At 42.0% G+C, this 21,457-nt stretch overlaps 1 protein-coding gene across 1 annotated transcript in view; it reads right to left on the bottom strand.

Moving 5' to 3' along the window:
• Positions 1-301: 301 nt before the first annotated feature.
• SHCBP1 (SHC binding and spindle associated 1) overlaps positions 302-21,457 on the bottom strand; it is a 48,392-nt gene continuing 27,236 nt past the window's right edge. Inside the window, exons 11-13 of the mRNA XM_010354852.2 lie at positions 3,746-3,832; positions 3,254-3,395; positions 302-1,428 (exon numbers count right to left, since the gene is read on the bottom strand). Of these exons, the coding sequence (XP_010353154.1) occupies positions 1,103-1,428; positions 3,254-3,395; positions 3,746-3,832 (555 nt within the window). The 3' untranslated portion in view covers positions 302-1,102. The remainder of the gene's footprint in view (positions 1,429-3,253; positions 3,396-3,745; positions 3,833-21,457) is intronic.

The following is a 21,457-nucleotide window of genomic DNA, read 5'->3' as shown; positions in this document are numbered from 1 at the left end:
TTTTTTTTTCTGAGACGGAGTCTCGCTCTGTCGCCCAGGCTGGAGTGCAGTGGCCGGATCTCAGCTCACTGCAAGCTCCGCCTCCCGGGTTCCCGCCATTCTCCTGCCTCAGCCTCCCGAGTAGCTGAGACTACAGGCGCCCACCACCTCGCCCGGCTAGTTTTTTGTATTGTTAGTAGAGACGGGGTTTCATCGTGTTGCCAGAATGGTCTCGATCTCCTGACCTCGTGATCCGCCCGTCTCGGCCTCCCAAAGTGCTGGGATTACAGGCTTGAGCCACTGCACCCGGCCTTTTTTTTTTAATTTACTTTTAGTAGAGACAGGGTCTCACTATGTTGCCCAGGCTAGTCTCGAACTCTTGGGCTCAAGTGATCCTTCTGCCTCAGCCTCCCAAGGTGCTGTGATTACAAGTGTGAGCCACAACCTGGTCTGAAAAATACCTTGTTTTTAATCATTCCCATTCAGCAACAGTAAAAATGCTCTATGGACAACATTGGCTCTGAATAACACATTTCATTTCTGCTTCAAACTTCCTATGCTGTCTATCACTGTTTTTGATGACTGCATAGCTCAACAGAAAAATGCATCCCATTGACAGTCTCAATAATAAGTCTGATTAGGCAGATAAATTCCCAATCATAAAAGCTTTTATTTTAAGACAAGTACAAGATGGAAATCAGACTCACTGTAATTAGGATGAAAAGGCAACTCTAAGAAGAACCCTGTACATATGACATCTATTGCATTTTTATGCACTAGTCTTGCAGTCCCTTCCTTTCTTCCTCATCTTTGAAGTGCTAAAGGTAATTACACTAAAAAGTTACTATCAGGCTTAATATGAGAGAACCATGTGTAGAAGAAAGCAAGACTTTCAGATAGGAATCTCCAAATATTTTCTATTTTATATGCATTTATGATTTTTCTTATAAAGAGGGAGTGTTTTATGTGCAACACCTGCAAATGGAAATAAATCTACCTTTCACTCAAGCCCAAATAATCAAATATAAAACACAGACATTAAAGCAAACTACAATGGCAGCAGTGATTCTTAGGGCAGCATGTGCAAAATCCAGTCTTTTGCTATCTACTTACATCACTGTTGTCAGAAAAGAAATGTGCCAAAACTACCTTTCCCATTCCACTTGAACTGGTTCCCCACAATCCCAACAAACATCTCCTGTGACATTAAGTTGTCATCAGCTTGAGTGATCCCCAGTTCACTCAACCTTTTCTTCTTCATCTGGCCTTTTTGTGTGGAGGCAGCAATTAGTTCATTTACAATTTCACAATTTCCCTCGACTTGCTCAGAAGGGTCAGTTCTTGCATAAAGCTCCATTTTACCAGTTGCACACTGCATCAGTTCTTCTAGATCCACTCCTTCAGTCACATCTGGCTCTCCACTTGTCTGAATTTTAAGTGCTTTATTTTCTGGAGAAACAAACAAATAATAACAAAGTTAAATATACAAGCTAACCCAACTAAAACATGTATTTCTACACAGTCTGTTAGAGCTTTCAGGTTTCTTTCAGTAAGGATTTCTGCTGTCCTCTAACTGGATTTTACAAATTGTTTGCCATAAGATTCTCAACAAGCAGCTGCCTTGCTTTCTATGCCAAGGTTCCCTGAACCTCAGGCAGGATCAACAATTTTGAACTCTTCCTTCACCCTTTTCATCCCAGAATCACTTTTACTCAACAGACATTTCCTGGATAGTTGACTATCTGCTAAGAACTGTGTCAGGAGCTAGGATGCAGACTGATAAGATAGCGCCACTTTTCTAAATGAAGTCCCAATCTAGCAGCTAATTCTAGATAGGCCCCATGATCCCCACCCCTGGGATTACTTTCATGGCTATAAAATGGCAGAAGAATTTTGCATTGTAATTTTACAATGTAATTAAGATTGCTTATCAGTTTTCTCCAGCTGGTTGCAAAAGAGGAAGTCAAGAGAAATTCAGAGCATGAGATTTGCCTTGAGGGATGTTCTCTGTTGCTGAGATGGGGGGACCACAAGGCAAGAACCTGAGAGCAGGCTCTAGGAGCTGAATGCCAGCCCCAGCAAACAGCCAGCAGCCAGCAAGAAAATGGAGACTTCAGACCCACGAGCTAAAGGAATGAATTCTGCCAATGAATGACATGAATGCGTCTGGAGGCAGAGTCTGCCCCCAGAGCTTTCAGATGAGTCCTGGCCAGCTGACACCTTGATTTTACTTTTTTGAGATCTGTGAATAAATAAAGAACTTGCAGAGATGTAACTGGAGCAGATCCTGAAGGATGACAAAGACTACCCTTTAAACTCTTTCTACCTGAAAAAGCTGATTAAATAAATAAACTGCTTTAAACTTTCCTCACCTACATCAAAGCTTGATAGTGATCTACCTCATAGCTTGAAGTTCACAGATTTCCACTGAGTTAGTTCCCCTTTGCTGCCAAGAATGGCAGGTGACAGGAAGGCATTTACTTCCACCAATAAAAACAGAGGTAAACTCCACTATCCCCTCCAGGAAATGCAGCCTGCAAACTGGTACATTCATTTCACTGCCTTCAGCCTTAACAAATGCCAGTAGGAGCCACTGTTGCTATCACACACCCACCATAGCATCACACACCCACCGTTGCTATCACATACCCACCGTTGCTATCACACATCCACCCTCATTGAAAGCTAAGCATGAGGCCAGGCGCGGTGGCTCAAGCCTGTAATCCCAGCACTTTGGGAGGCCAAGACGGGCGGATCACGAGGTCAGGAGATCGAGACCATCCTGGCTAACACGGTGAAACCCCGTCTCTACTAAAAAATACAAAAAAACTAGCCGGGGGAGGTGGCGGGCGCCTGTAGTCCCAGCTACTCCGGAGGCTGAGGCAGGAGAATAGCGTGAACCGGGAGGCGGAGCTTGCAGTGAGCTGAGATCCGGCCACTGCACTCCAGCCTGGGCGACAGAGCAAGACTCCGTCTCAAAGAAAAAAAAAAAACAAAACAAAACAAAAAAAAACAAAGCTAAGCATGATAAGGGAACTACACAGAAACCACAACATCAAGATTTTGAATGATAGTTGAGCTAGTTGACCTTGAAAGTTTCTTTCACATTCTATAATGTTATGGCTTTATCAAGGTTCTCTCTCTCTCTCTCTCTCTGCCCAAGCATATCCCAACAACCTTTTTTAAGGAACAGAGGAAGACTCAGATCCTTAATCAGCATTTAATGCTGAAATAAATTATGTCTGGTTTTTATATTAAAAATTACTAAACATACCTTCAGTTCCATCTTCAGCATTTTCTTGCAGGTCAGAGAAGATTGTAGGTTTCACCAAGACAACACCATAACCTTCATTATTATGTATTATGTTATTCACCATGGATATCTTGGGAATGTCATAATGTTCATCTAAGAAGTCCTGTGACATTGAAAACAAATGTTTTAGGAACTGTCATATTCAACATTTCCTGCCTTAAAAATCTTCTTTATTCACACTATTCCAAAAATAAAGGAGAAAAGCTATGCTTCGTCCCATGTTGTAGCAGTCTGAGCCCTTAGTGACACAGCTTTCCTCTGTCATTTCTGCAGATCTATAGGTAACAAAGCATTCTCACAAGAGATTCCAATCACTGACTACTGATATTATCGAAATGTGTATACTGCTTGCTTTTCAAAACCAGAAGACAGAACCCAACAATTTAATAAAGCATAATTTGTAGGTGAAGCCATTCTATCTGTTGAAAAGTGGGTGTTTTGGCCAATGCTCACCTTAATGAGGATCCCTTCCTTGCAGTGATGGATCCCATTGTCACTCAGGGTGCACTGACTCCCAGGGTAGATTTCTATACCGGCACCCTGTGAGTCACAGTTTGAGATAATGACAATCAGTTTTTAAAAGGCAAGACTGTAAGAGATTACTACAATTACTTCTTAGCCTTTAACACAGTACAAATGTACAGCACAAAGATAAAGTATTTTACAGGTAAGTTTTATCAGCCATTTTTAATCAACATTTCCATTTGTTCCATTTCTAGCAAGTTGTTGACAATTTATCACTTTCAAAACCACACACACACACACACACACACAGGCTAAGAGTGTCAACACTTGATTCTTGCTCTACTCTCTTTCATTCTAGATAAATGTTTTCTGATTCTGCCAAGAAAAAAAAGTCATTAACAATTTTGTTGAAAGATGTACTTATTCAAAATGACCATTCTCTCAGATACTCAATTAGCTGGAGAAAAGTATTTGAATTTAGTAAAATATTGTAATTTGAGGATAGAAACAAGATCCCACATTTTCCAAACGTGCCAGTTTTAAAATACCCCAACCCAACTTAAAAATCATTTCTATGAATTAAACAATGGCTTTCCCTACCACACACGTTAACATTAGCAGCCAGTTCAAGTGTCATTCAAACAGAGTAACCAGAAAGATCAAACATGACACTATTCTCTCACACCTCATGGCACCAAAAAACATAAGAGTATTAAGAATTTCTTTCCCAATGCTATGCAAGACACTCTGGAAACAAAAATGATTCACTCAAACCTCTATAGTTATTTCAGCAACCATTTGGGAATAATTTAATACACAACAGCATCGATGAAGAAGAGTTGCTATAACCATTGATAACACATCTACTGCATGTATGTTCAGTTAATTTTCTGGTAGCAGTAGTATTCCAAGAGAAAACATTTATTACTTAACCCTGTACATATGCCTGAATCATATGTATACACCAATCTAACTCTTCTGTAGAGAGGACTTTAAAAATGTGCTAATTGGGCCTACTTCTAGGAGATTTTCAGTTTGGGGTTATGTGCAAAAAAAGATTAGGGGTGATTACGTTAAAAAATATCTACAGCAAGATAGTTAAAATTAAATATCAAACTATCAGGAATCACATAAAATTTGTAAAGGAGAACAATTTAAACCAGTAGTCATGTAGCAAATGAAAGTCATATTCAAAATATGTTATGAAAAGGAACAGATAATTTGGCAATTAAAAAGTAACTGAGGAGCCTGCCATTCTGGGATGATGGAGTAGATGTCCCTATTCCTCCTGCTAGGTACGACCAAAAACAGTGAGCATTATATATAAAACAACCATAAGACTGAAAAGTGGAGAGAATAAGACAGACCAGCTAGGGACCTCAGGACCCAAGAAACAACACCAACACAGTGGTAGGTTCCTTTCTTTTTGCTTCATAATCCCTAGACTTGGAGCTGAAGAAGCCAGCAATCCAGTACACCAACAGACATACACCTAAAAAAAAGCTGCTGTAACAAAAGGACTAGGCAACCTAGAAAGACAAAAAACTTTTAGATAATAATAGCTCTATTCCAGGTAAACACCACAGAATAAAACAGCAGCCCCAATCTCACCCATGCCAGCAAAGGTCAAGAGAAAAACCTAAACTTCTGCCCCCTCAAGGATGTATCCAGGTACCCAACACCTTGACTGGGGCAGTACCAGAGAAGATCAAGCAAGGAGCCAGGACTTTCATCCCCACCAACCACAGTTGCAAGGCCCTCCCTGCAGCAGTGAAAGTGAAAACTGTATGAGGAGCCTGGACTTGTACCCCTACCTGGCAGGGCCAAGACAACCACTCCTTCCCTATTGGGGCAGTGTCAGAGCAGGCCTCGTGGAGATTCCAGACTTTCACCATTGCCCAGTGGTAACAAGACCACTCCCATATATCACAGTGCCAGTGGAGACCATGTAGGAAGCTAGACCTCCCATCCCTACATAGCAGTAACAAGGAGCTCCCCGACCCAACTTGGGTATCAATGGAGGCCAAGTGGGAAGCATGACGTCTACCTCCACCAGTAAAAAGACGATGCCCATCTACCCCCAATTCTGTCCCTTCTTGTAGTGTATCAGAGAAGCCAAGTTAAAACAGAAGATCCAGATTCTCACAACATAATACAAAAATATTTGAAAATCTCATGTCATATCAAGAATCAGGAAAGTGTCAAAATGAATAAGACAATCAACAGATGCCAAAACCAAGATGTCAGAGATGATAGAATTAACTGACAGTGATTTTAAAGCAGCCATGATAAAAATGCTTCAATAAGCAATTATGAACACACACAAAAATCCAATGAAAAATGAAAGTCTCAGCAAAGAAGTAGATGATATAAAAAATCAAATGGAAATTTTAGAACTGAAAAATACAATAACTAAAATAGAAAGCTCAGTGGATGTGCTCAACAGCAGAATGAAAACAACAGAGGAAAAAATCAGTGAATTAGAAGACAGAACAATAAAATTTACCCAATAGCAGAGAAAACATGCTGAAAAAGAAAAGTAAACAGAGCTCCTGGGGTCTGCTGGAATATAACAAAAGATCCAATATTAATGTCATCAGAGTCCTGGAAAGAGAAAAGAAAGAGGGTGAAGCTAAAAACATACTTGAAGAAATAATGACTAAAAGCTCCCAAATTTGGCAGGATTTGGATAATAAGCCTACAGGTTCAAGAAGCTGAGCAGACACCAAACAGGATAAACTCAAAGAAATCCATGCCAAAATACATCATAATTAAAATAGTGTAAGCTAAAAATAAAAATCTTGAAAGCATCAATGAAAATGTTATGCCTTACCTATAGGAGAGCAAATGTGATTGACAGCATCAGAAACCATGGATGCCAGATGAAAGAGACACAGTATTGTTCAAGGGCTAAAAGAAAAGAAATTGTCAACCCAGAATCTTATAACCAGTGAAAATATTCTTCAGGAATGAAGAGGAAATCAAGATATTCTAAGAAGAAGGGAAAATAAGAAAATTTGTCACCAGCAGACCTATCTTCATAGAATCACTAAAGGAAGTTATCAAAACAAAAATGATAAAAGAGAGGATCTTGGAACATCAAAAAGAAAAAAAAAGCCTACATAGTAAGCAAAGATACAGGTAAATACAGCAAGCTTTCCTTCTCTTGAGTGTTCTAAATTATGTTTGACATTTGAAACAAAAATCATAAAATTGTCTAATATGGTTCTAGATGTATGTACGTAAGGGAAATGTTTAAGACAGTTATAAAAAGAAGATGGTAAAGAATAATAAAAGAAGGCAAGGTTTCTATACTTTCTTTGAACTGGTGACACCAGTAAACTGTTGGTACATATAAAATAAAACCTAGAGCAACCACTAAAAAAGCTATACAAGGAGAATTCTCAAAAACAAATGAAATTCTGAAAAATATTCGGGTATCCACAGTTGGCAGAAAAAAAGCAAATCACGAAATGAAAAGCAGAACAAACAGAAAACATGAAATAGACTAAAAATATAACATTAATAATTAAATGTAAGTGGTCTAAATACAATTAAAAGACAAAGACTGTCAAAGTGGATTAAAAACATGACTCAACTTTATGCTGTCTACAACTCACTTCAAACAGAATATAGGCAAGTTGAAAGTAAAACAATAGAAAAAGACAATGCTAAAGGGATCAATTCAACAAGAAGAGCTAACTATCCTAAATATATATGCACCCAATACAGGAGCACCCAGATTCATAAAGCAAGTCCTTAGAGACCCACAAAGAGACTTATACTCCCACACAATAATAATGGGAGACTTTAACACCCCACTGTCAACATTAGACAGATCAATGAGACAGAAAGTTAATAAGGATATCGGGAAATGGAACTCAGCTCTGCACCAAGCAGACCTAATAGACATCTACAGAACTCTCCACCCCAAATCAACAGAATATACATTCTTCTCAGCACCACATCGCGCTAATTCCAAAATTGACCACATAGTTGGAAGTAAAGCACTCCTTAGCAAATGTAAAAGAAGGGAAATTAAAACAAACTGTCTCTCAGACCACAGTGCAATCAAACTAGAACTCAGGATTAAGAAACTCACTCAAAACAAAACTGCTCAACTACATGGAAACTGAACAACCTGCTCCTGAATGACTACTGGGTACATAACGAAATGAACGCAGAAATAAAGATGTTCTTTGAAACCAATGAGAACAAAGATACAACACACCAGAATCTCTGGGATACATTTAAAGCAGTGTGTAGAAGGAAATTTATAGCACTAAATGCCCACAAGAGAAAGCAGGAAAGATCTAAAATTGACACCCTAACATCACAATTAAAAGAACTAGAGAAGCAAGAGCAAACACATTCAAAAGCTAGCGGAAGGCAAGAAATCACTAAGATCAGAGTAGAACTGAAGGAGATAGAGACACAGAAAAACCTTCAAAAAATCAGTGAATCCAGGAGCTGGTTTTTTAAAAAGATCAACAAAATTGATACACCGCTAACAAGAAGAAAAGAGAAAAGAATCAAATAGACACAATAAAAAATAATAAAGCGGATATCACCACCAATCTCACAGAAATACAAACTACCATCAGAGAATACTATAAACACCTCTGGGCAAATAAACTAGAAAATCTACAAGAAATGGTTAAATTCCTGGACACATACACCCTCCCAACACTAAACCAGCAAGAAGTTGAATCCCTGAATAGACCAATAGTAGGCTCTGAAATTGAGGCAATAAATAATAGCCTACCAACCAAAAAAAAGTCCAGGACCAGACGGATTCACAGCCGAATTCTATCAGAGGTACAAAGAGGAGCTGGTACCATTGCTTATGAAACTATTCCAATCAATAGAAAAAGAGGGAATCCTCCCTAACTCATTTTATGAGGCCAGCATCATCCTGATACCAAAGCCTGGCAGGGACACAACAAAAAAAGAGAATTTTAGACCAATATCCCTGATGAACATCGATGCAAAAATCCTCAATAAAATACTGGCAAACCGAATCCAGCAGCACATCAAAAAGCTTATCCACCACGATCAAGTTGGCTTCATCCCTGGGATGCAAGGCTGGTTCAACACATGCAAATCAATAAACGTAATCCAGCATATAGACAGAACCAAAGACCAAAACCACATGATTATCTCATAGATGCAGAAAAGGCCTTCAACAACAGTTAACAGCCCTTCATGCTAAAAACTCTCAATAAACTAGGTATTGATGAAATGTATCTCAAAATACTAAGAGCTATTTATGACAAACCCACAGCCAATATCATACTGAATGGGCAAAAACTGGAAGCATTCCCTTTGAAAACTGGCACAAGACAGGGATGCCCTCTCTCACCACTCCTATTCAACATAGTATTGGAAGTTTTGGCCAGGGCAATCAGACAGGAGAAAGAAACAAAGACGACTGAATTAGGAAAAGAGGAAGTCAAATTGTGCCTGTTTGCAGATGACATACATGATTGTATATTTAGAAAACCCCATCATCTCAGCCCAAAATCTCCTTAAGCAGATAACCAACTTTAGCAAAGTCTTAGGAAACAAAATCAATGTGCAAAAATCACAAGCATTCCTATACACCAATAACAGACAGAGAGTCAAATGATAAGTGAACTCCCATTCACAATAGCTTCAAAGAGAATAAAATACCTAGGAATCCAACTTACAAGGGATGTGAAGAACCTCTTCAAGGAGAACTACAAACCACTGCTCAATTACATAAAAGAGGACACAAACAAATGGAAGAATATTCCATGCTCATCAATAGGAAGAATCAGTATCGTGAAAATGGCCATACTGCCCAAGGTAATTTATAGATTCAATGCCATCCCCATTAAGCTACCAATGACTTTCTTCACAGAATTAGAAAAAACTACTTTAAAGTTCATATGGAACCAAAAAAGAGGCCACACTGCCAAGACAATCCTAAGCCAAAAGAATAAAGCTGGAGGCATCATGCTACCTGAATTCAAACTATACTACAAAGCTACAGTAACCAAAACAGCATGGTACTGGTACCAAAATAGAGATATAGACCAATGGAACAGAACAGAGTCCTCAGAAATAATACCACACATCTACAACCATCTGATCTTTGACAAACCTGACAAAAACAAGAAATGGGGAAAGGATTCCCTATTTAATAAATGATGCTGGGAAAACTGGCTAGCCATATGTAGAAAGCTGAAACTGGATCCTTTCCTTACACCTTACAAAAATTAATTCAAGATGGATTAAAGACTTAAATGTTAGACCTAAAACCATAAAAACCTTAGAAGAAAACCTAGGCAATATCATTCAGGACATAGGCATGGGCAAGGACTTCATGACTAAAACAGCAAAAGCAATGGCAACAAAAGCCAAAATTGACAAATGGGATCTAGTTAAACTAAAGAGCTTCTGCACAGCAAAATAAACTACCATCAGAGTGAACAGGCAACCTACAAAATGGGAGAAAATTTTTACAATCTACCCATCTGACAAACAGCTAATATCCAGAATCTACAAAGAACTTAAACAAATTTACAAGAAAAAATATCAAACAACCCCATCAAAAAGTGGGCAAAGGATATGAACAGACATTTCTCAAAAGAAGACATTTATGCAGCCAACAGACACATGAAAAAATGCTCATCATCACCAGCCATCAGAGAAACGCAAATCAAAATCACAATGAGATACCATCTCACACCAGTTAGAATGGTGATCACTAAAAAGTCAGGAAACAACAGGTGCTGGAGAGGATGTGGAGAAATAGGAACACTTTTACCCTGTTGGTGGGACTGTAATCTAGTTCAACTATTGTGGAAGACAGTGTGGAGATTCCTCAAGGATCTAGAACTAGAAATACCATTTGACCCAGCCATCCCATTACTGGGGATATACCCAAAGGAGTATAAATCATGCTGCTATAGACACATGCACACATATGTTTATTGCGGAACTACTCACAATAGCAAAGACTTGGAACCAACCAAAATGTCCATCAGTGACAGACTGGATTAGGAAAATGTGGCACATATACACCATGGAATACTATGCAGCCATAAAAAAGGATGAGTTCATGTCCTTTGTAGGGACATGGATGAAGCTGGAAACCATCATTCTGAGCAAACTATTGCAAGGACAGAAAACCAAACACTGCATGTTCTCACTCATAGGTGGGAACTGAACGAGAATACTTGTACACAGGGTGGGGAACATCACACACCAGGGCCTGTCGTGGGATGGCGGGAGGCAGGAGGGATAGCATTAGGAGATATACCTAATGTAAATGATGAGTTAATGGGTGCAGCACAACAACATGGCACATGTATACATATGTAACAGACCTGCACGTTGTGCATAAGTACCCTAGAACTTAAAGTATAATAAAAAAAAAAAAAAAAGAAAGAAAGAAAAAGACGTACAATGCAAACAATAATCAAAGGAAAGCAGGTGTGGCTACATTAATATCAGATAAAGTAGACTTTGGAGCAAAAAAAATCACCGGAGATGACATAAAGTAATCATAAACACGCTGACTCACCAAAAAGACACAGCAATCCTAAATGAGCATACACCAAATAACAGAACTGCAAAATATGTGAAGCAAAAACTAATAGTACTGAAAAAGCAAACAAACAAACTCAGTTATAGTTAGAGACTTCAACACCCCTCTCTCAACAACTGATAGAAGAAAAAATCAGAAAGAATACAAAAGAACTCACCACCACCAACCAAGTTGATCTAGTTGACATTTTATAGAATATACCACCCAACGACAGCAGAATACACATTTTTTTCATTTGCTCACACAGTATGTATCCAGATAGACCATATCCTGAGCCATAAAAGAAACCTCTAGAAATTTAAAAGAATTAAAATCATAGTGTGTTTTCTGACCAAAATGGAATGAAACTGGAAATCAGCAACAGAAAGATAATAGTAAAAACTCCAAATATTATGAAATTAAACAATACACTTCTAAATTGTGCACGAACTGAAGAATAAAAATAAAAAATATCAAAGTTTACAAAACAGCTAGAGCAATGCTGAGAGACAAGTTTATAACATTAAATGCTTACATTAGAAAAGAGAAAAAGTCTCAAATCAATAACCTAATCTCTCAGGTGGAAAACCCAAAACAAGTAAAATAAACCCAAAACAAGCAGAAGGAGCAAAATCATAAAAAGAACATAAAAAAGTAACACTAAAAATTACAATTAAATTTTAAAAAAGAACTAAAATAAATGAAATTGAAAACAACAATTATCAAAAAGAAAAAAAAAAACACAGAACAAAGAAACAAACTACCAACATCAAGTATGAAACAGGCATCATTACTATATACCCTGCAGATATCAGAAGAATAAGGAAATACTACAAACAATTCTATACATATGAATCTGACAATTTAGAAGTAGTAGTCCAATATCACAAAAAGCACAAACTACCAAAATATACTCAATATGAAATAGGTCAGTTGAATACCCTTTTAAAATTAATAATGAAATTGAGTTCATAATTTTAAAAATTCCAAAAGAGAAATCTCCAGGCCCAGGTGATTGCACTGGAGAAATCCATCAAACATCTGAAGAATAAACAGCAATTATACACAATCTCCTCTACAAAATAGAAGAGAAGGGAACACTTCAGTATTCATTTTATGAAGCTATTATTATCGATAATAAAACCACACAAAGACAGTGGTACAGAAAACCAAAACTGCAGTCCAATATTCATGAATATAGATGCAAAATTTCCTAACAAAAGATTAGCAAATATAATTCAGCAATATATAAAAAGAATTATATATCATGAGCAAGTGGGGTTTATGCCACAGAGGAAGGCTGGCTCAAAATTTGAAAATCAACCAATGTAACTCACCATTTTCTGTTTTCCAATAAGAAAAATCATGTGATCATATCAATCCATCCAGAAAAAACATTAAAAGTCAGCCTATTCCTGAGAAAGGAACTCAGAAAAAAAGAAGTCAACATCCACTTATGATAAAAATTCTCAAAAAAAAAAAAAAAGAGCAGAAATTCTTCAACTTTATGAAGAATATCTAAAAACCCGGTCAACCTTATTCTTTTTGATGGAATACTAAATACATTCTCTCTAATATCAAAACAAGGTAAGGATGTCTGCTTTCATAGTGCTGGAAATTCTAGCCACTGCAATAAGGCAAGGGGGGAAAAGGCATAAAGATTAGAAAAGAAAAAAAAGAACCTGCCCTTATTTGCAAATAACATTACTCTGTATATAGAAAATCCGAAGGAATCTACAAAAACACTCCTGTAAGTACAGTTCAACAAAGTCATAGGATATAGCATAAACATATAAAAATAAATTACATTTCTATATACTAGCAATGAACATATGACATTGAAATTAAAAATATCACTTACAATAACTCAAAGTGAAATAATTAGGTACAAATCTAACAAAACACATACAACATTTGTATACTGAAGAGTACACAACGCTGATGAAAGAAAACAAAGATTTGGCTGGGTGTGGTGGCTCATGTTTATAATTTCAGCACTTCGGGAGACTGAAGCAAGAGGACTGTTTGAGCCTAGGAGTTGGAGAACAGCCTGGGCAACATGGCAAGACCCCATCTCTACAAAAAATAAAGTAAAAAATATTAGTTCGGTGTAGTGGCATGCACCTGTGGTCCCAGCTACTTGAGAGGCAGAGGTGGGAAGATGGCTTGAGCCCAGGAGACTGAAGCTATGCCATGAGCCGTGTTCATGCCACTGTACTCCAGCCTGGGCGACAGAACAAGACCCTATCTCAAAAAAAAGGAAATCAGAGATTTTAAATAAATGGAGAAATACATTGTGTTCAAAGATTGGAAGGCGTTAATCCTTCCCAAATTGACACATGGGTTTATTAAAGTTCCTATCAAAATCTCAGCATGATCTTTTGTGGATATAGACAAAATTATTTTAACATTTGTATTGAAAAGCAAAGGAACCAGAGTAGCTGAAACAATTTTGAAAAAAACAAAGTAGGAGAAATCACTCTACCTAATTTTAAGACTTAATGTATAGCTACAGGTGTTGGTGGAGGGATGGCTATGCAGATTAGTGAAACAGAATAGGAAAAGAAATGAACCATGACCTAAACCTCACACCTTATACCAAAATTAACTAGAAAATGGATCACAACCTTACGTAAAATATAAAGCTATAAAAATTTTAGAAAAAAAATAGGAGAAAATCAGGATCTATGGCTAGGCAGAGTTCTTATCACCAAAACCTTAACTCATAAAAGGAAAAACTGACAGACTGGCCTTCATCAAAATACTTTGCTCCATAAAAGCCCATATGAAGGTGAAAAGACAAGCTACAGAGCAGCAAAAAAAGTCTCCAAACCACATACTTGACAACAGACTAGTACCTAGAATAAACAGAGAACTCTCAAACCTCTACAGTAAAAAAGAACAAACAATCCAATTAGAAAATGGGGCAAAAGTCACGGATATTTCAATAAAGAGGACATAAGAGTGGTAAAAAAGCATATGAGGGCTGGGCGCGGTGGCTCACGCCTGTAATCCCAGCACTTTGGGAGGCCAAGGCGGGCGGATCACAAGGTCAGGAGATAGAGACCACGGTGAAATCCCGTCTCTACTAAAAATACAAAAACTTAGCTGGGCGCGGTAGCAGGCGCCTGTAGTCCCAGCTACTCAGGAGGCTGAGGAAGGAGAATGGCGTGATCCCGGGGGGCGGAGCTTGCAGTGAGCCGAGATCGTGGCCACTCCAGCCCCGGGACAGAGTGAGACTCCGTCTCAAAAAAAAAAAAAAAGCATATGAGTGTTTGGACAAACGGAGGCAAGATGGCGCAGTTCCGGGTTCTTCACCGTCAACTTTCCCGTGCCGGGAAAGACAGGTCGACTGCGCAGGCGCAACCTGACCTCTGACGGAGAAAAACCGGAACCCGCCTAGCCACGCCTACCAACCCGCCCCCGACCCGCCTATGTCCCGCCCACTGCCCTCCCACTCCCGGGCCCAGGACATAAAAGCCACTCCCGGCGGGCGCGCAGTGTGAACTTCCTTGGCCCCTCCTCATGCGCGGGACCCAGGAACCTCGCCCGAGAACGCCGGTGCGAACTTCCTTGGCCCCTCCTCGTACGCGGGACCCAGGAACCTCGTCGGAGAACGCCGGTGCGAACTTCCTTGGCCCCTGCTCCTGTGTGGACCTAGGAACCTCGCCCGAGAACGCCGGAGCGACTTCGTCGGCCTCCACCGCCGGAGACCGGTGAACCTCGCTCCCTCCTTCACATTGGCTTGTAAATAAAGTTTTTTTTTGCCTTGCCTACTTGCCTTTTCTCTGGCATTTGCTCTGGGGGTCGCATTAAAGCAAATCAGCTGGTGCTGAAACCCGGGAGGAGACCCCTCCTCAGGGCCCCCCAAGGTCCGAGGAGCCTCCTCCTTCCACGCCCCAGACGGACCAGGACCTGGACATCGCTTTCCCCACCTCCAAGTCTCCTAGGGGTGAGTACCTTTTGCCTCTCTCTCATATTCCTTGGCCAGAAGTCCTGCGCAGGCCCAAGGCTTTTTTTTTCCGGTCACCAGGTGACCCAGGGAAGTTCCCAAAGGCAGAGACGTCTGCCCAAAGGAACTCCATTCCATTCCGTGGGAGACCCGTCCAGGACGGAGACGTCCGCCTGGAGGTAATCTCCATTCCGGCTCCAGGAGCCTCTCACCGGTCTCTAGTGGCTCCAAAGGACGCTTTGTAGCCAGGTAGAGTTCGGTTTCCATTTCCGCCTATTGGCGAGAGGAAGGCAATGGGAAACCCCCAATCCAAAATACCTAGACACTCCCCTTTAGGGTGTCTTCTAAAAAACCTCAAAACTTTGCAATTAGAACAAGATCTCGGGCGAAAGCGACTGGTGTTCCTCTCCACTGTGGCGTGGCCACAATATAAATTAGACAATCAGTCTCAATGGCCGCCTGAGGGCACTCTAGACCGTAACATTTTAACCGACCTCAGTAGTTTTTGTCAACGCTTAGGCAAGTGATCCGAAATTAATTATATACAAGGATTTTGGGCCTTGCGTTCTCGTCCAGACCTGCGTAGCCAGTGTTCCTTGGCTCAAGTCATGTTGGCTAAGGACGCAGGCCTAACAAAGTCTGAAAAAGAGGAGTCATCTTTCCTGTCTGAGTTGCCCGAAGACCTTACTTCCCCTCCCTCCCTTCCACTCCTGCCGTATACCCCACCTCCCCCTCCCGCTTCGGCCCCACCTCCTCTTTCGGCTCCACCTCCCCCTCCCGCTCTCGCGGTTGTCCCGCCTCCCTCCTCAGACTCTCCCACCATTGTTGAGGCTACACTTCCCTCCAACCCCTTGGCACTTCCGCCTGGTCATCTTAGTTCGCCTATCTCTGCCCATACCCGCTCTAAAGATTGCCTAACTGCCCCCGCTCCTATTCCCACCCTATCCAACCCCTCTGCAGTCTTAGCACCCTTGCGTGAGGTGGCCGGAGCAGAGGGCGTAGTTAGAGTTCATGTTCCCTTTTCATTAGCAGATCTTTCAAAGATTGAAAGACGCCTAGGAGATTTTTCTGCCAACCCTACAATTTATACCAAAGAATTTAGATACCTTTGCCAGGCCTACGATTTAACCTGGCATGATCTCCAGGTTATTCTTACCTCTACTCTAAACCCTGAGGAGCAAGAGCGCATCCTAGTGGCCGCCAGGCAGCATGCCAACCAATTACACTTAACAGACCCTGCCTTACCACTAGGGGAACAAGCAGTCCCCTCTATAGACCCAGACTGGAACTATCAAGTAGGCCAGCCAGGCCACTGAAGACGAGATATGATGACTCAATGTCTTCTGGCTGGTATGCAGGCGGCCTCAAATAAGGTAGTAAATTTTAATAAACTAAAAGAAATTATTCAAGGTCCAGATGAGAACCCGGCCACATTTTTAAACAGGCTAACTGAGGCTTTAATTCAATACACTCGGTTAGGCCCAGCTTCCCCAGCCGGGGCCACTATTCTAGCATCATATTTTATTTCACAATCGGCCTCGGATATTCGGAAAAAACTCCAAAAGGCAGAGGATGGACCTCAAAGTCCTATTCAAGACCTAGTCAAGTTGGCCTTCAAGGTCTATAATTCAAGGGAGGAAACGGCTGAGGCCCAACGACAGGCCCGCCTAAAGCAGAAGGTACAGCTCCAGACTCAAGCCTTAGTTGCTGCTTTGCAGCCTAGCCATAACCCAAAACTGGAGAGCAAAACCCCCGGAGGCTCAAAGACAATAAAAGGGCTTGCTATAAATGCAGTAACCCAGGGCATTGGGCTAATAGATGTCCCCAGAGTCCCCAACCGCCTGAGCCAGTGCGGCCGTGCTACACATGCGGAGTAGCTGGACACTGGGCTAAAAAGTGTCCTAACCCTCGTCTGCCAACAACTCCTTGTCCAGCATGCCATGAAGAAGGGCAGTGGAAGTCTGACTGCCCCACCCTGAAAACGGGCATGGCGCCTCAACGTGATGTCCCTTCTCAGGACCCTGGGGGCTCCTTCCAGCTCTTACATCTGGATGACGACTGAAGGTGCCAGGACTCAGGGACCCCCATCACCCTCGCCGAGCCACGGGTAACTCTCCTGGTAGCGGGTAAGACAATTAATTTTTTAATCGACAGCGGGGCTACCTACTCTGTTTTGCCGTCTTTTGAAGGGCCTAGCCTTCCCTCCAATATTTCTGTTGTAGGAGTCAATGGCTCCCCGTCCAGCCTTCGAAAAACCCCACCCCTTAATTGCTGCCTGGCCAACAACTATTTTGCACACTCGTTCCTCATTATCCCCTCATGCCCCACTCCCCTACTGGGCCGAGATGTTTTAAGTCAACTGAAAGCCTGTATCTCCATCCCTACTAGCGCCCCCCACCCTACCCGCCATCTGCTTCTAGTATTGACTAACTCAAATGACTCCAACAATCCTACTAACCCTTTCCCCGATTTCCCCATTCCTATCGACCCCCAAGTGTGGGACACCTCCACTCCTGTTGTGGCGGACCATCATCCACCAATACTTATAAAACTTAAGAAACCATCTCAGTTTCCAACCCGCCCACAGTTCTCTCTCTCTCCACAGCACTTACGAGGACTAAAACCAATCATTACTAGATTACTCAGCCAACACATCCTCATCCCCATTCATTCTCCCTGTAACACCCCAATCCTACCTGTAAAGAAGGCAGATGGAACTTTTTGGTTAGTGCAGGATCTTCGTCTTATCGATGAAGCTGTTTGTCCCACCCATCCGGTAGTTCCCAACCCCTATACCCTTCTTTCTCTCATTCCACCTAATACAACACACTTTACTGTACTGGAGCTAAAAGATGCATTTTTCACTATTCCCCTGCACCCAGATTGTCAGTTTCTTTTTTGCTTTTACATGGGAAGACCCAGACACCCATACCTCCACCCAACTGACGTGGACAGTGCTTCCCCAAGGGTTCCGAGACAGCCCCCATTTCTTTGGGCAGGCCCTAGTAAAAGACTTAGCCTCCTGTCCTCTTACCAATAGTAAAATTCTCCAATATGTAGATGACCTTTTACTCTGTAGTCCCACGGGACAGGACTCTCTTTTAGACACTGCGATCCTCCTTAATCATCTAGGATCCAAAGGTTACCGAATATCCAAACACAAAGCTCAACTCACACAACAATGTGTCATATATTTAGGTATTGAGATCACTCCTACGACGCACTCACTTACTACAGACCGCTTAACTCTAATACAAAATCTTTCTCCTCCTCAAGACGCTAAGGAAATTCAATCCTTCCTAGGCCTAGTAGGATTTTTCAGACACTGGATTCCTAATTTCGGAATCTTGGCTAAGCCTCTATATGCAGCTGTCAAGGAGACTCCCCAAGGACCTTTGTCTAACCCAAAGTTAATCTATAAACATTTCACTCACCTGAAAAACTGCCTTCTCTCACATCCTACTCTCTCACTCCCAGACTTCCAACGCCCCTTCCAGCTTTTCACAGATGAAAGACAAAAAGTTGCAGTGGGTCTTTTAGCCCAATCTATAGGCGCCACCTACCGCCCTGTGGCATATCTATCTAAACAATTAGACCCCACCGTACAAGGGTGGCAGCCCTGTCTTCGGGCCCTAGCAGCAGCAGCCTGTCTAACCCAAGAAGCAAAGAAACTCATTAGGGGTGGTAACCTAACAGTCTTCTCTACTCACCGCCTTCAAGATCTTATTGCCCACAGAAGTATTAGCCATCTAACCCCGTCCAGACTCCAACTCTTTCACCTCTTATTCATAGAAGACTCCACCATTGCCCTAGGAGTCTGTTCCTCTCTGAATCCAGCAACCCTACTTCCTGACCCTCTCAAGCAACCTAGTACTGAACACTCCTGTCCAGAACTTTTAGAGGCCCAACCACCTAGTCACTTACATTTACATGACCACCCATTGGAAGGCTCACAGTTAACCCTATTTGTAGATGGCAGTTCTTTTATAAATTCTCTAGGAAACAGACAGGCAGGATACGCGGTAGTTACATCTTCTGCTGTCCTAGAAGCTAAGCCTTTACCACAAGGAACAACATCACAGCAGGCAGAACTTATCACACTAACCAGGACTCTCCTCCTATCCAGAGGAAAAACGGTAAACATATACACAGACTCCAAGTATGCCTTCTTGATTGCACACACCCACTCTGTCATCTGGAAAGAGAGAGGGTTCCTAACCACCAGCGGTACCCCTATAGTCAACAAAAAACAGATACTCAAACTGCTAGACGCTTTATCAGCGCCTTCCAGAGCAGCCATCATACACTGTAAAGGTCATCAGACTCCATCTAACTCGGTGGCGGCTGGCAATAACTTTGTCGACACCACTGCCAAGTCGGCAGCCGGATTCTCCACTCCCATGCTTCCCTCTATTTGTTTTCTCTCTCCTCAATATACCCCTACTTATACCCAAGAGGAAAAGACCAAACTATTACAAGATTCAATAGCCAAACTAGCCGCAGACAATTGGATTTACCTCAATAATCAATTAGTTATTCCTGAAACTCAACTCCACACCATTCTAAAAGACATACATAATTCCCTACACATAGGACCCAAAGCTTTATATAACCTCCTAAGCCCCCCTCATTCACTGCCCCACACTCATGAAACACCTAATTATAATCAACCGACAGTGTTCCACATGTCTCAAGTCAAACCCTCAAGGCGCATTGTGCAACCCCCATCTAAGCCATCAACTCAGAGGATACCAACCAGGCGAAGATTGGCAAACTGACTTTACCCACATGCCAAGGCATAAAAAATTCAAATATCTCTTAACCCTCATTGATACTTTTTCAGGATGGATAGAAGCCTATCCTACTACAGGTGAAACCGCCAATATAGTTGCCTCCATACTCACTGAACACATTATTCCCAGGTTTGGCCTCCCGCTCACTCTTCAGTCTGACAACGGCCCAGCATTCATCTCCAAGGTAGTCCAACAGGTGGCAGCCCTCCTACACATCACCTGGAAACTCCACATCCCTTATAGACCTCAGTCTTCTGGTAAAGTAGAGAAGGCCAACAGGCTCATTAAGCAGCAACTCACCAAACTCTCCCTCGAGACTCGACAATCGTGGGTAACTCTCCTTCCCCTGGCCCTAACCTGGCTGCGAGCAGCCCCACGGAGTCCAACAGGCCTCAGTCCGTTTGAATTAGTTTACGGCCGGCCCCTCACCCTCCAGCAGTTACCCACCCTTTCTTCCCCGCTGGCAACTTATCTCCCATACCTCACCCTCTTGAGACAACTCTTGAGACAACATGCAGAACTAGCACACCCCTCTCCAACAGACACCTATAGCCCACATCTCTCTCTCAGCCCAGGAGACCAAGTATACTTAAAAGATATCCAAGCCAAAGATCTTCAGCCTAGGTGGAAAGGCCCCTATACTGTCCTCCTATCCACATACACAGCAGCCTTCCCCTAGTCATCAGAGTCTCCCTGGCCGCCTCCTTAGTGTCGTCAGGGCTTGGAACTGGGGCACTTGCCCCCTCGGTACAGTCTGCCCAGTCTCTAGCAGCTCAAATCCGAGAGGCCATAGCGGCTTCAGCTGAAAGCCTGGCCTCTCTGCAGTGTCAAATTACCTCAGTGGCCCAGGTAACAGCACAAAATAGGCGAGCATTAGATTTACCTACTGCCGAAAAAGGAGGAACATGTCTCTTCTTAGGAGAAGAATGCTGCTATTACGTAAACGAGTCAGGCCTAGTAGACACTAACATCCAAACCCTAAACAGGATTAAAGCACAATTAAAAACCTACAATACCCCCTTCACCCCCGGACCACTGGTATGGCTGCTGCCCGTAATACAGCAGATGCTCCCGTTCCTAATTCCCATACTAATCCTCTGTTTTGTCTTATGTCTCGCTCCTGTTTTAATCAAATTTCTCCGAGCCAAAGTTCAAGAGATCACGCGCGTCACCTTCAACCAGATGCTTCTTCATCCGTACGTCCAAATACCAACCGTAGACCCCAACCTCAACGACGTCCCTTAACAGCAGGAAGTAGCCAGACAGACCATGGCGCCCCTTATCACTATTATCAATAAAAGGTTGGACTGTTTGGACAAACGGAGGCAAGATGGCGCAGTTCCGGGTTCTTCACCATCAACTTTCCCGTGCCCGGGAAAGACAGGTCGACTGCGCAGGCG

This window comes from Rhinopithecus roxellana, chromosome 20, assembly GCF_007565055.1.
Source record: "Rhinopithecus roxellana isolate Shanxi Qingling chromosome 20, ASM756505v1, whole genome shotgun sequence".
Classification (NCBI taxonomy): Eukaryota; Metazoa; Chordata; class Mammalia; order Primates; family Cercopithecidae; genus Rhinopithecus; species Rhinopithecus roxellana.
The sequence above is the reverse complement of the archived record's forward strand: the minus strand, read 5'-3'. Positions and strand labels throughout refer to the sequence as shown.